Raw genomic sequence first — 15,849 nt, forward strand, 5'->3', positions numbered from 1 at the left:
AACTACAACTTTTTGAGATTTCTGACTATAAAAAAAACCAGTTCAAAAAAAAAATGACCAACTCCAAACCCAGTACCATGCTTGGCATTGATCTTGGCACATCTTCCATAGTCGTCCACCACATTGCAGACACTCGCACAGAAAAGAATTCTATTGTACCTCTTAATTTCCAAGGAAAAGAAACTCTCCCTTCCTACGTAATGATTCAAGAAGGAGGCTCAGTAGCATGTGGAGCTGCCGTTAAAGATCAGATTGCCAACAATCCTTCAAGAGTAATTTTCGGAGCTAAACGTTTGATCGGTCATAAGTATCACGATCGTCCAGTTCAGGAACTTTTCGAGAATGTTGGTTTCGAAATTCAACCTGACGAAGATGATAATCCATTAATCGTAGTTGACGGCAAGAAATACATGCCAGAAGAAATTTCCAGTTTCTTGTTAGAACATGTAAAGGAAACATACAAGAGCGCTACAGGCAAAGAAGCTACAGACTGCGTCATTACAGTTCCAGCTAACTTCAACGACGCCCAAAGAAACGCTACCAAAACAGCTGCAAGAATCGCCAACTTAAATGTCCGCAAGTTCCTCAGCGAACCAACAGCTGCCGCCATCGCCTACTACAACATCGAACCAAAGGATAAAATCCATTTGTTAGTTTTCGACTTTGGTGCTGGTACACTCGATGTTTCCATCGTTTACATTGATGGCCAGGTATTCAATGTCAAGGCTGTTGCTGGTAACTCAAACTTAGGTGGCGCAGATATAGATAAAATCATCGCTGACTATTGCATTGAACAATTCAAGAAGAAGCAGTCTGACTTTAATCCAAAGGATCCAAACAACAAGAAAAACATGGCACTTCTTCTTAAAACAGCAGAAGAAACAAAGATAGCACTTAGCTCAATGGATAACTCACAGATTACCGTTCCAAACTTTTACAATGGAGAAGATCTTAGTGTCAAGCTTAGAGTTAGTAAGCTCAACAGCTTGATTGAGCTAATTCTTGACCAAATTCCAACTCCAATTCATTCTGCCCTCAAAGCAGCTAGTCTCAAACCAGCCAACATCGATGGTGTCTTGCTTGTCGGTGGTTCCAGCATGATCCCAGCTGTTAAGGATAAACTTGAAGAAATCTTCCCAGAAAAGATCAAGTCCGCCTTAAATCCATTGAAGGCTGTATCTGCTGGTGCAGCCACAATTTGCCAGAAATTCATGAATGGTCAGCTCAGAGACTGCGAAGATGTCAAGGATTATGTCCGTCAAAGAACTGTTTCACCACCAATGTTCGCTCCAGGAACAATCGCTGTCGTTGATGTCCAGCCAATTACCATTGGTATCAAGACAGCAAACGATAGATTCCAGAAGTATATCATCTCCAACAAGCCAATCCCACAGAAAACACAAATTGCCTTCAAGGTCAAAGAGAATAATACTCTTACCATTCAAGTATACCAAGGCGAAAGCTCCAAGTGCTCAGAAAACATATTCCTCAGAGATGTCACTTTCAAGAACATTCCAAAGCAATCTACAAACGTTCTTCTTACTATCGCTATTAACAATGAAGGTATGCTCGTTGTCGAAGCTAATGATCCTGAAACAGGTTACGCCCAGACAATCGACTTCCACTACGATGGCAAGCTCGATGATGCAAAGGTTCAGGAGATTATTAGAAGGCATAAGGCTGCAAATGAAACTGGAAAGAAGAAGGCTGAAGAAAAATTAACTCAATTATACGATGAAAGCAAGAAGTTGAAGAGCACCAATAGAGATTTATATATGCAAATTCAGCATCAAATCGATGAAGCACTTGATGAAATCGATGAAATGGAAGATTCAGGAGACTTCAAGAAATTCTTTGAACTTGCTGATCAAATCAGTAAGAAGATTCAGAGCAATATTTAGATATAACATTTTAAGTTAAAAGGTTTTTATATAAATTTTATTTAGATTTTAGCTAATTACGCAATCTCGTGAAAACCCGAGATATTTTCTGCCTAGTTGTACTCATAAAATAGTTTATTTCCTTTGAATTATGAGTATAAATAAAGAATTTTAAGCTCATTTTCCTTCATAAAGCCCTTTTTCAAGTTTTTTGAAAGGAGTTTACTCGGTATTGAAGGAATGAATAGAGTCTGGAGACTTAACGTTGGAAAATGAAATTATTTAAATTAAAATTTCAATTCTGAATCATAACTTAAAAATGCAAAGTTGTATATATCTTTCATGCATTTTAAAGCTTTTCGACAGAAAGTTTATTACTATACAAACAAAAATTATAAAAAATAAAAATTAATCTAACTAAGTGATGAATTTGAGCTGTTACTAGTCACATTCAGCCGCTTTGGGTTCCAAAACATTAATTCATTATCTCTTCTATACTTTCCTGTGACTAAAGGAACCCAAAGCCAAAATCCAAACGCGGTGAGGATAATTGCACAAGAAGCAGTAATACCTTTTATTTTTGGAGGAAACAGCTCTAATGATGCTCCAAATGCACAACAACCAAGCATCATTGGTATTAAGTAATGATAAAGGAACATTACTCGTGGTATCAAATAAAATGGAAAGCATGAGAAGCACCATCCAACAACCCAAATCATATTTGTCAAATAATTTCTAGATTTGTACAAAATCAAGCACATTACAAGTCCGATCAATCCGAAATAATATGAAAATACATTTCCCTGGCATAATATTAGTTCTTCACCTTCCATAAAGAAGCGAACATCAACACCAGTCAAAAATGGCCATTGAGATGGCGTACTAGCAGACATGTGTGAGCCAGTAATCTTCATATTATCTTGGTGCATGATTTTCGAAAATCAAAAGAAGGATTCGATATTCTGATTATGTCAAAATTATAATCGACATAATTGTTTAAAATCAGCTGATCCATTAGCTCTTGTGTCATGTATTTATAACCTGGACCAGCATAAAGTAGTAAAATAAAGTGAATCGAAAATGAAATTTCATAAACTGAAAAAGCAATCAAAAATAATGAAATTCCATACTGAATCAATTTTTTCACATAAGAGTAAAACGAAATTGAGATGTAATTTCTAAAAACTAGCATATAAACGTAAGCATCAATTAAACATATTCCCCATGCAGTATTTTTGCATGAACAGGCTCCACCTAATGATAATCCTGTAAGGGTGTGCCACAGAAGAAATTTTTTGTCTTCAACACTGAGTGATGATGTGTAAAATAAAATTAATAAATGACAGCATACAAAAAAGTGCAAAATTCCATCAGTTAGTATATATCTTCCTTCTATTAATAGAGATGTGTCAAAAAGTGTTAGCATTGAGCTTGTTAAGGAAGATAAGATTGAAAATGATAAAATTCGCATTGACAAGTAAATCAGAACAGGACATAGACTTGATATGATTGAAGGAGTAATTCTTAACTGAATGTAGGCAGGATTTGTGTATTGCGAATTGTTTCGATAAACAAAATCTATATCTCCTTGGTATTCTGATAAATTTGCAAAATAAAACATGATTAATTTTGCTAATGGTGGGTGAATATCGAAGAAAAACTGTGATTGTGTATACCAATTTGTGAAATTTCCAAAGTGAACTTCGTCAAAAGTACTCCTTGGCGGATAATCTATGCACCATAAGTGATTTGTAATGCTAAATAATAAAATTATAAAGCATAAAGTAATATCAGTAATCCCCAATTTTGGGGAATTACCTATTCCGATTTTCATTGATCCATTCTATTATTTAAAGTAGTGAAATTACCATACAGATTGACAAATAGCAAATATTAAAAAAAAAAAAAAAAAAAAAAAGGGTAGTGGGGCCTCCAGGCACTTCGTGCCCTCTAGCCCCTGAAGATGTTTAGTATACAATGAAGTATAAAATGAGGTTTTTTTTGGGTGAAGGGGGCTTCCCAGGCACTTCGTGCCTTCTAGCCCTAAAAATTTTTGAAAGTCGTTGCTGTTGACTTTTTCGGTAGAGGACTCAAAATAGTATAACTATGTCCGGACAAGTAAGAGTCTATCGTCGCTATAGTAAAGTTACGGGCGTTCAAAGAAGTATACTTTGAGAGACTCTTTAGAAACTTTAGACGTTTTACATAACCATCCATGTTTTTACTTTACATCCGATAAAAGTGGTTTGGAAACCGTTATGAGATGGTTAGAGGATATACATGACTGTGAGTTTTATTTACGATAAGATAGAATATGAGAGAGGTCCTATAAACCGGAGAAAGTGTCATATAAACATCTGTCAAAAGCCTCTTTTTTACTTCACTTAAAATGCCACGTAAGCTACGTAAGAATATACGTAAGAGGAAGAGAGCATTGAAACATCCAATAGTAAGACTAACACCACAACAACAGTTGCAACAACAAATGCTGAATGACCCCACTATGTTGCAACAAATGTCAAGCAACCCTATGCTCTTAAACCGAGTTTTTGGTGCACAGAGTGGAGGTTTAAGAGCGGCACTTTTAGCGAAAATGGCAGGCTATGGTGTGAGCTGCAGACGGAACAGCCTATAACCCTCAAAGTCAAATGAATTTGAGTTCACTCAAAAATCAAATAGCAGATGTCAAAAAGTCAAACATAGACATACAGAAGCAAATAAGTGAAAACGAAAAGAAACTAGAATATGACAGACACAAAAGAAACTCAATGAGTTAAACGTAGAGAAAAAGAAGAAAGAAGAACAACTGAAAGAACTAAGTACAGAGAATATGCAAAAAAAGTGTCAGAAAAAGCAGCAGAAGTAGCAAAAATGGAACAAGATGTCATAAATTTGAAAAACCATACTACTCAATATAAAGTACTGAAAGATGAAGAGATAAAACAAAAAGCCCTGAAGACATATATGGATAGCGATGAGTATAAAAAGAAGTTGAAGCAAATGTAAAGGCAGAAAAACTTTTACAGTTGCAAAACCAAACCGTACAGTATGAAAACTTAGCACAAGAAAGTAAAAATGACGACGCGGCTATGCAAAAGGCAATGAAAAGCGCAGAATATATAAAAGCTAACAATGACTGGTTAGATGCCCAAGCCAACGCTTAAAGCAGCCCAGCTTATAGGGTCAATAAGGACAAAAATACAAGCGGATGAAGACAGTTCAAATGAAGCTTTAATGAATGCTGACTTTAAGAACGCCTTCGAAGCTCTTCATAGTAAGGTGAAACTAGTGAACGACTTCTCATCTGGAAAGAAACTGAAGTCTGAAGGTTTCGACAAAGAGTTAAAAGAAGTAGCACAAAATATGACGAAAATAACAGATGCAGCAACGAGACAGGCAGTTCAAAGTGCCTATGACGCCGTTAGAGCAACTGTTGTGGAAAGTCAAGAAAAAGAGTTACAACAGACCAAAACAGACCTAGTAAATGCTTTCTTAAGAACGAAAAGTCAGGTAGGACACTATGCTGCAGATGGAACATATGTGCCAGCTGGTGGAACTTATATACCACCAAACCCTCCAAGAGAAGCACCTGCACCAGGACTACCTAAAACATTTACATCGTCACATGGACACAGACACAGGCATGCACCAAAACCAACACAACAACCAACAGTTCAAAATCCAGCACAGCAACCACCTCCACAACAACAACCACAACCAGCACAACAACCAACAGTTCAAAATCCAGCACAACAACAACCACAAACAGAACAAGGAAACCAAGAATTCTTAAAAATGCTAAAGGAAGACTATGGTTACCCAGATAGTATTGACTTTAGTGACAGATATAAAGAAGCTATTAGAAAGTTCAAGGAAGGAAATACTGACCCGAACCTATTTAGCTTTATGGCTCTGCACCAAAGGGGATATAATCTCAAACCTGGAAAATACAAGCTCGCTAAGGGATATGATTTAATAGCATATCATCCAAATGACATGAACGAATTTACTCCGAGATATTTGATGTCAGAGCTAAATGACAATTTAACTCTCTTCATGAAACGCGTAAAAAATAGAGACGGAACGAAAGAAGAAAGGTTTATGAGTCCGGATGACTTAGAAAGGGAACTTGTTAAAAACGGTCTCGGAATATATGAAATGCCAGCAGATGAGGTACAAGAAACTCCACAGGAAGAAGTTCAGATACAACCAGACATGGAAGAAATAGTTCAGCAACAACAGCTAGAAGAGCCTGAAGGAAACGAACAAGTCCCTCCTTTGGAAACTAACTTCACAGAACTAGATGAAGATTTGGAACAGCCGAAAAATCTTGACCCTCAACAAGAGTATGCGGAGAATATGGAATCTTTCCAAGAGTCTAAAAAAAATTCGGCTGACATAGTAGAAGAATATCGAAAAATGTTTGCCGACATACAAAAGACTCCAACACCAGATGAAAATATTCAGCATAGAATGGAAGTACTGAAAGAAAATGTACACAAATACAACAACCCTTTTTACTTACGAGCATTTAACGTTCAATCTTCGGATGAACTCGGTGAAAATAAAAGGTTAATTTCAACAAAACATATAGAAATGAAACTTTGTTTAAAGTCATTCAAGGATGGAAACAAACCTACTTTTGTTTCTGCAGACTATGGAACTACAATGAGATGGGGTCATAAAGCTAACCCGGATAGGTGGTTCATAAACTTACAACCACAATTCCAAGAAGTTGTAGACGCAATGGAAGTCAATGGTGAACCAGATATAGCTGGTATTTTCAGCGCGGCTTTAATGCCATTGAAAGATATGAAAGATGCAGATATTTTGGACCAGTATGAAATGAACATGGCTGATGGAAATATAAACCTGACGTTCTAAAACATTTATCTCAAAGAACTACACAGAACCATAGAGATGGTATATTTGGTGAAGAGTTTAGAAAGAAAGTTAGGGAGAGAGAAGGAAGAGAACCTTTGTACATGACCTTGCAAACGAAAGTTACAAAATGTCATAAAAACTTACTTTGCAGACAATGAACTGAGAAGGACGAATATTTAAGAAAACTCAATGGACAGTACCAAATGAAATGTTAGTATTGAAAAACATGTTCCTTGACAAAATAAAACCAACTACAGAAATAAATGACCCAAGCCTGAAACGTTGGGTAAAAGCTTTCCCATTCACAAAAGATTGTTGTAACATGGAAAGAAAAACCAGAATGGCTACAAAAACATATATTTGGAAACGAGCTTATTCCATATGGACAAGCACTGTTTGAAGAGCTTGAACCGGAAACTCAGGAAAGAGTCATGCAAACAATACGCCAAGACTCAAATACAAACTATGACAAAATCTTTCTAGATATAGGTTACCTGAGATGGCGACCAGAGCCCAAAGGCAAAAAGACATGGGAAATTTACAACATACTATACTTGAACATAGGCAAAGATGCAACAACTTGAAGCAGAGGGCAAGTTACCAAAAGCGACACCAAAGAAGAAGAGAAGAGTAGAACAAAGTGAAAGTAGTGAAAAGTAACTTCATCTAGTGAAAGTAGTGGCAATGAAGGAAAAAGAAGAGTTAAAAACTCAGTCAGGAAGAAAGTAAAGCTTGGTCCACGTGGGTTCTAATTATGACATATAAATCCAACTATTCTATATTTTTACCCATATGAAATTACGCCGCTCAGAATATAACGCCAACAGTTTTGGATGCCATGAATGGAAATGTTTCCGAGGTATAACGAATGCGACAATGCCATTAGAAGGTCAGAAATAGTTCCTGGAACTTACGAATATACAACTGCTGTTTCTTATGGAAACGTAGGTGAGTTTGGAGAAGGTCTTCAACAACAGTAGATATTGCTTGCGACAGGTTTCATATAATTTCTATTGACAACTCTTTCTTATACGTGGAACAAGACATTGAAATAAAACCTTCTGCCAAGTTGTCTGACAAGAAAGGTTGCAATGGAATTTCTATGTCGGATACCAATATGCTCCAGAAGTTTTCATGGGATATAAGATATATTCTAACTCTGACTTAGTTCAAACAGTAACATGGGCAAACTATGAATGGTTCGCTTTGAGAAACTCAGTACAACCACAAGCTAGAGAACAAACCCAGTATGCAACTATTGAGAAAATAAGAAGACTTGACCCTAACGTTCCAGGAGTTTATGTTAACCTTTCTGGACAAACTGCAGCAGCAGTAACCAAAGTAAAACTAAACTTAGAGTCCCTTTGTTTTCCTCATCTTCAGGTTTTTAAGATACTTGCCAAACTGGGCAGGAAAATTTCTATCGAACTTACTCCAAGCAAAAATAACTAGTCATTGCACCAACACAAGACCCATTCACTCTTACAGAAGTAGTGGGACAAATAAAACGTCATTCGCCGACTTTTGCAAAGACAAAGTTGACTTAGACTTTGTTTCTCAAACTTCAACACTGAAGTAAACTATTATTTCAATGCTGCTGGAACTGCTTGGGACCCAGTTAAGTTCACATGCGAAAAATTTGAATGCAAGAGAATAGAAAGCAGACTGCAGTCTATATGTTGGACCCAGATATTTCAAATGCTTTAGCTGCCAAATATATATTGCAGTTCCACTTATGTTCCCTATACACCAAATATCTGTCAAAAGACTTTGCAGTGAAGTTGGAAACCAAAGTGCTGACCCAGGGTGCAAGAACAGATATTGCTTTAACAACTGCAATAACATGCAGATACTATGTTTGTACTGTTCAGACGAACTATAAATGACTATTCTTGTTTCTACAACCCCGGTATTAAATATCATATAAACATAGATGGCAAATATTATCCAAGAGAAGAATATTCTACAGTTGAGGATATGAGGTCATACAACTTGACATTAGATGCTATGAACTTTAACAACAATTTCACAACAACCATTAACCCTGAAATGCAAAGTTCTATTATGCCATATGTGAAAGTATGGACTCATACAGGAGGTCAAAAAACTCAATATACAAATGGAGACCGTTCAAACTTTTGGCTTGGCATTCCATTTGCTGACTCAGAAGACTTTATGGGTGGTATTTCAACTGTTGGTACAGTTCAAATACAATATACTGGTGACAGAGACGGTCCAGATGAACTGAGAGCAAAGAAGTTTACAAAACCAATAGCACTTTTCACGGAAGATGCTCTTTTGAAGATTCGTTCGATGAAACCTGCTGGGGCTCCTCAGATTGGCATAACGACAGCTTCCATCGAGCAGATTTTGGCAGCAGGTCAGTAAGTTGTTCTTGAACTGACTTCTCTCCGTCAAATATTGACAGTACGCCAGTTTTGACATAAAATTGTAAGATAAACTTTCCTTTAGAAATATCTGTAAGTTTTGTTGTTATATTTTTGTCAACGTCAAGAACTTTCACCATTTCGGTTATACCAACTTTCTTTGCTTTATGAAAATATTTTGGTTCAGCAAATATTGCTATTCTATAACATTTTCCATTGTTTGTGTAAAGAACTACTCTGTCAATGTATTTGTATTGTTTGTGTGTGTAAACTTTGTTTTGCTTCAATTCAAAGAGATACTCAAAGACGTCCATCTTTTTATTCTAAGTAAAATGTCATTTCCGAAAAATAGAAGCGTAAGTGTTTCAAAAGGTTTAATGGCGGTGGCAGATGTGAAGTTAAATTCACCAACTCAAACAAACAGTCAAAGTGTTGTTGTCAATGTCAAAGACAGAGATGTTGAAGTGGGGAAACCATACGAAGACGAAGATGGTATAACAATAGTTCCTGTAAAAGAACAACCAACATACCCTGAAGTTAGCAGAGAGTTAAGTTCTGTTGCAGATATTCGAAACGACTACCAACAACTGAAAGACAAACTTAAAACTCAGGAGAAGATTTGTCAAGCTTTAGGTATAATGTTAAACTTGGTCGAACACAACCCTGTAAAAGTGAACTCATATGTCATTGCACCTCATGAAGTTTTGAAAGAACTATTGAAACTTTTGACAGAGGCAGACGATATAAACATCAAAGAAATAGAACCCGACATTGCTTGCTGTGGTGTTTCATATAATGTCATTGACAAGATATACGTTATGAAAGGAGGTGAAACGTTGAACTTAAAATATAGTTTCCCAGACGTCATAAAAATATTTGACGACCACAACATTTCATTAAAATTTAGTTGCTAAGTAAAAATGTCAAAACTTCTTGAAAGATGTTTGAAGAAAAATAATATAGACTTTATTTCATGTAAAGGACTTTACACACTTTTGAACGATATGAAAGACCCTGTTTTGTTTGTTCGTGTAGACAAAGGAAAGTTCTATGTCTTTACAAAATATTTGAACTTCTTAGACAGAGAACTTCAAGAAACGCCATGTGAAAGTTTAGATGAAGTTCTTCTCCACTTTCAGAAAAACTTTTAAATATATGTAAATGGCAGAAGACATAGTGGTTTATACTATTACGACTAAAAACCCTGAGTCATATAATTCTATAACAACAAACTTACAAAGTCCTCAAGGACGATATTGTAAACTAACCTTAAACACAATGACGACTAAAGCCTGTTTTGCTCTTTTGACACCAGAAGACTTTGTTGTTGTGAATGGTAAAAAATACTTCTTTGAAGATACTTACTCAGATATACCACCAACAGGTTTTGTTGACTTATTTAATACTTTAAGGACGGATGTAACATGTGCTGCAACTAGAGCAGGTTTCATTATGTTTGGATGTCCGACTGAGTTTAGTATAAACGATATGAGCTATAATACAAAACTTATATCTGGTTTTTACTACCAACAGTTTCCTATAACAGGAAAAGGTGTCATACAAGGTCTATCTATTCCATTGACTTTAAGCACACCTATTTTATATATTGTTTCAAACTTAGGTTCAAAGTGCTATTCGAATGTCGACAGAAACTACTATGACCAAAAGATACTCATGCGTATAAACAACACATTCTCTGCTGGTTTGCCTATTGTTCATTCGAATGCAGAGTTTTCAGCTTTAGTAAACTCAAACACTTTAGCAAACATAAACTTAACCTTAGTCGACGCAAACTTTGTTCCTGTAAAACTTTTATGTCCTATGTATTTGTCAATGACGGCAGAAAGTTTCGAATTGGAAGATGCAACTGGTGAAAGTATTGTACTACAAGAACAACTTCAACAACAAATAGCTCAAGAACAACAAATGCAACAAATGGAACAAATGCAACAAATAGCTCAAGAATAAAAAAAATATTTTTTTTTATTTTTATAAAAATGTACAGAATAGATGTTTCAGATTTTTATGACTTCCAAGCCTTCAGAAATATGTGTCCATTTAGAGACTATAACAAAGCAGTCGAGAATTTGAAACGTTTAGTCATTTATGTCGACTCTGCCCCAGAATGTTATGTTATGAAAGAATGGGATGTAGTCTTTAACAAACCAAGAGCAACAATAGTTTCAGAACAAGAATGTAGACAGAAACTTAAGAAAATAAAAGTCGTACAAGTTGGTATGAAGATGTTAGATGCTTGGGATATCTTATTGTCAAAGTTAGAAGATTTTTCAGTTCGTGGTATAAAGTTCTATACACCATCTCCAAACTTCTATTCTATCTTCACTGGATATAAATACGAACAAGTAGAATGGAAAGAAAATGTTATAGAAGCTTGGTTAGACCATGTCAAAGAAATTATATGCAATGGAAACGAAAGAGTCTATGAGTATATCTTATGTTGGTTTGCAAACATCTTACAACATCCAAGTGCTAAAAATGAAACTGCTCTCATTATAATTGGAAAACAAGGAACTGGTAAGAACACATTCTTTACAGATATTTTGTGCAAACTGTTAGAGGGCTATTCGAATCCGAATATGACAAACTTAGAAAACATCTGCGGTAAATTTAACTCTTCAATAGAGAATATGAAACTTATAGTATGTAACGAACTTCAAAGTATAGATACAACAAAAGTTTTGAACTCAGATGCTTTGAAGAGTCTTATAACAGACAAAGTTGGAGTTGTTGAAAGAAAATATAAAGACCAAAGAGTTTGTGAAAATGTTGCAAACTTCGTCATGGTTTCAAACAACGCTGTTCCGATGAAGTTCGAAAGTTCTGACAGAAGATATGTAGTTGTCAGAACGTCAGATTCTCATATGCAAGATACAGAATATTTTGACGACTTAGCAGAAACTTTGACATCTGACTTTTACAACCACTTGTTCTCATATTTCATGACATTAGATATTTCTAAGTTCAATCCAAGACAAATTCCACATACCGAAGAGAGACAAACATTGTTAGAAGCAAACAAGAGTGTATATGAACTGTTCATAGATGAAACTGACTTTGAGTGTTTAGATGAAAGGTCATTGTACGATTCGTATAAACAGTATTGTCAAGAGTATGGTTATATGACAGCGTCTAAACGAACATTCTTGGCAAATGTCAAAAGTCTTTTAGACGTACAGAATGGTGTATATACAAAGAAAAATTTTTCTGAGTAAATTTTAAAAAAATATATTTTTTTATCCGATAGAAAAGATGACGAAATATATTTCAGTAAACAAGTACATGTCAGGACTTAAAGAAGAACTAGACCCATTCACATATTTGAATGTTTACTTCTACCATTTTGAAAAGTCTACATATGACAAAGTTTGGAACATCGAACCAGTTAAGTTTGCTATTGTGACTAAAAATGGTGCGAAATTTGAAGACTTAGACATAGAAGGTTTGTTAACAGTCAAAGAAAGTTTTGACAGAAGGTTTTCAAACCTTAAAGAAGGCAAAGCATACAAACTTGTTATACCTTATGAACCAAAGAAAGCAGACGACTATGAATATTATGAGTCTAAAGTTGTAGAAGTTCAAGGTAAATTGGGTAAAAAGATTTTAGAGTCTAAGCCAGTGTTTACTCCTAAAGAGGAAGAGAACATTGACATTGACCCAGAAATGTTCTAAAAATAAAATTTTATTTTTACATGTCAAATTTTTTCTTCGGTGGAATTGGCTCTGGTTCTTTCTTCTCTTCTTCTACTTTCTTTTCTTTCTTTTCTCTCTTCTTCTTCTCTGGTGGAGTTATGTCAAATTTCTCCGAACCATATTTTTGTAAAAGTTCTTTGTCCTTTAATAGCTCTTCTATTCTGTTTTCTATTTCATCTTCAAGAACAGCGCATGTGTCTTCTTTGCATTCTAAGAAGTTTTGTTGGACTTCATCTCTCCAAGAGGCGTCATCTCTGTCAACAAGTCTGTCATTGACAAATTTTAAGACTGCTCTGCTTAATGTTTTATGGTTCTTGTCATATTCCCAGAAACAGAACTTTAGAACAAATTCACCTTTCTTGTTTACACTATGTAAGATTTTATGGTCTACAGATGTTTTGCTGTCGAAAAGCTTGTCTCGAATATAGATAGCGAAATCGCTAGACATTTTCTAAAAGATAAAAATTTTAATTTTTCTAAAAATATGTTAGAAAAAAAGTTTGCTGACATTGACAAAAAATTTGAGAATGTTTTAAATAAGAACAAGAGGAAGTTGGAAAATGCTCAGATAAAACCCATACATGACAAGTTCTTATTTGCTCAGAATGGTATAACAGGTCTAATTGCACCACCTGGGTCGGGTAAGACTTTCACTTATCTTAAAATGGCTGCACAACAACAAGAACTAGATGAGAAGAACCCATTCTATGAGTTAGTAGTCATTTGTTCGACTTCTGGTCAATTTGACCAAACCGTAAATTCGTTCAAAGATATTATAAAGAAGTCAAAACTAGTATGTATAAAAGACTCTGAGTTGTTAGATTGGATAAAGAAGTACCAAAGAAGAGTTTTGAAGTACAATGCTATAAATGAGTATGTCAATTCGAAGTTTAAAGACCCAAATGAGGAAATGCAGAGAATATTAGAGAAGAAACACTTCAGAAACAAACAGAAAGAGATTGAGTACCTTTCGAAGAAATTGCAATCTTACGATTGGAAGACTTACCCTCACAGATGTCTTCTTATCTTAGATGACTTTGCTTCTCATCCTTTGTTAAAGAATAGAGAACAAGACATGTGTCGAATTCTTAAGAAGCTCAGACACTTTAACATCTCTGTTGTCATTTGTGTACAGACAGCCAAGAGTTTAAGTAAGGATGTTAAAAGAATACTTACTGACATTATACTTTTCCCCGGATTGTCCGAAGACGATTTCATGGAACTTATGAAAGAGTCCATGGCAGGTAAGTTTGACAGACATGAACTATGGGAGAAGTACAAAGTCATACAAGACCCTCATACTTCTTTCAGAATTCATATCTACGCGAACAAAGTTCAAATTGTAAAAAGTCAAGCGTAAAAAATGTAAGTGTTTGGTCTTAGTCTGTTGTGGTGCTGGGGCTGTCGGTTCTTCTGGCTTTGGAATGGACTCGGTTGGTGGTACGTCGGACATTCGTTTGTGTCCTGTCGGAAGGAAGAACTTTTCCTGTCGGAAGGAAGAACTTTTCCTGTTGGAAGGAAAAACTTTTCCTGTTGGAAGGAAAAACTTTTCCTGTTGGAAGGAAAAACTTTTCCTGTTGGAAGGAAAAACTTTTCCTGTTGGAAGGAAAAATTTTTCCTGAAGGTCGGCCAAAAAGTTCTCAATTTTCGAAAATTTGAATGGTTTACGGACGGACAACTGGAAAAATTTTTCCTGTTGGAAAGAAAAATTTTTCCTGTTGGAAGGAAAAACTTTTCCTGTTGGAAGGAAAAACTTTTCCTGTTGGAAGGAAAAACTTTTCCTGTTGGAAGGAAAAACTTTTCCTGTTGGAAGGAAAAACTTTTCCTGTTGGAAAGAAAAACTTTTCCTGTCGGAAAGAAAAACTTTTCCTGTCGGAAGGAAGGACTCGGAATGCCAGAAGGACTCGGAATGCCAGAAGGACTCGGAATGCCAGAAGGACTCGGAATGCCAGAAGGACTCGGAATGCCAGAAGGACTCGGAATGCCAGAAGGACTCGGAATGCCAGAAGGACTCGGAATGCCAGAAGGACTCGGACAAGACAATTTACCTCATTGAGCTACCTGAGCCATCTTTGGTGTCAAGCTTGAAAAATAAATGGTTCATCTACTCTGCTTGTTTGAAGTTGTCAAAATACTCTGTTATTTTTTCTTTCAGTAGCGGTAAATCTTCTTTGAATGTAAGTATTGTACAACCTTTCATATCATAGTGTGTTTGAGGTAACGTATCTTGAACTATCTGTTTAACATCTTCATTCGGTGTCATTGAAATCGGTAAGTTTTCGCGATAGAACCAATTTCTGTCAGATTTGTAAATCTTAGCAAGGTCGTAAAAGCTTTTGTTGTTTCTTCTGACTAAATGCAACATAACCATATCTCTGTCTTCTTCATTTTCCATCTCTTCAGTGTAAATCATATACTTATAGTTCTTTTCCTTTCCTTTTGGTACCGAACGTGGTATTCTTTTCTGTATGTTTTTGTCTTTTGCTTCAAGCTTGTTCTCTAGCTCTTCACGTTCTTGTCTATGAATTTCATCTAACATCATGAAAATATAACAAGCGTAACGAGGTGAAGCCCACATTGCAACAGCATTTACTAAAAGTCTATGTACATACCAACCTCTCAAACCATTTGGCAAATTTTGACGATTTTCGTACGGAATCTCGACCCGCGGTTTTCCGCGGGTCGCAAACATATGAGGAAATTCTTCTAAAAGTTCTTTTGTCTGTTGGTTTTCAAACCAATGATGTGCTTGCTTTGTAGAACGAAGAGCATTGAAAATACTTTGCATTTGGTACATGTCATCTTTGACCGAACGAATGAGACGTAACTGTTTGTTATACTGAACCCACTCATATTCTTCATTTATATCTTCATGAACGATAGCAGTTGTTGTGTTCTCTGATGTTGACATATCTGTCTTTACATACAAAATAAAAAAAATATTTTATAAAAAACTAGCGTTATTTTCTATCTTGTATAAAAGACCA

At 35.7% G+C, this 15,849-nt stretch overlaps 9 protein-coding genes and 1 pseudogene across 10 annotated transcripts, besides 1 other annotated feature; 6 read left to right on the forward strand and 4 right to left on the reverse strand.

The window, feature by feature from the left end:
• Positions 1-44: 44 nt before the first annotated feature.
• Positions 45-1,936, forward strand: TVAGG3_0694300 (HSP70 NBD domain-containing protein; the record flags this gene model as incomplete). Its single annotated transcript, XM_001329287.2, has 1 exon — positions 54-1,901. One exon carries the CDS (start codon positions 54-56, stop codon positions 1,899-1,901), a length of 1,848 nt encoding a protein of 615 aa, XP_001329322.1.
• Positions 1,937-2,293: 357 nt separating this feature from the next.
• TVAGG3_0694310 (dolichyl-phosphate-mannose-protein mannosyltransferase protein) lies at positions 2,294-2,809 on the reverse strand (the record flags this gene model as incomplete). The annotated part of the gene is made up of 1 exon (XM_001329288.1): positions 2,294-2,809. One exon carries the CDS (start codon positions 2,807-2,809, stop codon positions 2,294-2,296), a length of 516 nt encoding a protein of 171 aa, XP_001329323.1.
• Positions 2,810-6,504: 3,695 nt separating this feature from the next.
• Positions 6,505-15,849: part of a mobile genetic element that runs on past the window's edge.
• On the reverse strand, positions 8,952-9,465 carry TVAGG3_0694330 (annotated as a pseudogene). The gene has a single exon. A coding segment is annotated over exon 1 (514 nt).
• Positions 9,529-10,065, forward strand: TVAGG3_0694340 (protein of unknown function, DUF4106 family; the record flags this gene model as incomplete). Its single annotated transcript, XM_051243158.1, has 1 exon — positions 9,529-10,065. One exon carries the CDS (start codon positions 9,529-9,531, stop codon positions 10,063-10,065), a length of 537 nt encoding a protein of 178 aa, XP_051089745.1.
• Positions 11,389-12,384, forward strand: TVAGG3_0694350 (uncharacterized protein; the record flags this gene model as incomplete). The annotated part of the gene is made up of 1 exon (XM_051243159.1): positions 11,389-12,384. The coding sequence occupies one exon, from the start codon at positions 11,389-11,391 to the stop codon at positions 12,382-12,384; it is 996 nt and encodes a 331-aa protein (XP_051089746.1).
• On the forward strand, positions 12,422-12,841 carry TVAGG3_0694360 (protein of unknown function, DUF4108 family; the record flags this gene model as incomplete). Its single annotated transcript, XM_051243160.1, has 1 exon — positions 12,422-12,841. One exon carries the CDS (start codon positions 12,422-12,424, stop codon positions 12,839-12,841), a length of 420 nt encoding a protein of 139 aa, XP_051089747.1.
• Positions 12,858-13,310, reverse strand: TVAGG3_0694370 (uncharacterized protein; the record flags this gene model as incomplete). The annotated part of the gene is made up of 1 exon (XM_051243161.1): positions 12,858-13,310. One exon carries the CDS (start codon positions 13,308-13,310, stop codon positions 12,858-12,860), a length of 453 nt encoding a protein of 150 aa, XP_051089748.1.
• On the forward strand, positions 13,347-14,222 carry TVAGG3_0694380 (protein of unknown function, DUF4106 family; the record flags this gene model as incomplete). Its single annotated transcript, XM_051243162.1, has 1 exon — positions 13,347-14,222. One exon carries the CDS (start codon positions 13,347-13,349, stop codon positions 14,220-14,222), a length of 876 nt encoding a protein of 291 aa, XP_051089749.1.
• On the forward strand, positions 14,754-14,918 carry TVAGG3_0694390 (uncharacterized protein; the record flags this gene model as incomplete). Its single annotated transcript, XM_051243163.1, has 1 exon — positions 14,754-14,918. One exon carries the CDS (start codon positions 14,754-14,756, stop codon positions 14,916-14,918), a length of 165 nt encoding a protein of 54 aa, XP_051089750.1.
• On the reverse strand, positions 14,967-15,773 carry TVAGG3_0694400 (KilA, N-terminal/APSES-type HTH, DNA-binding family; the record flags this gene model as incomplete). The annotated part of the gene is made up of 1 exon (XM_051243164.1): positions 14,967-15,773. The coding sequence occupies one exon, from the start codon at positions 15,771-15,773 to the stop codon at positions 14,967-14,969; it is 807 nt and encodes a 268-aa protein (XP_051089751.1).

This window comes from Trichomonas vaginalis, chromosome III (genome assembly GCF_026262505.1).
Source record: "Trichomonas vaginalis G3 chromosome III, whole genome shotgun sequence".
NCBI classification, from domain to species: Eukaryota; Parabasalia; order Trichomonadida; family Trichomonadidae; genus Trichomonas; species Trichomonas vaginalis.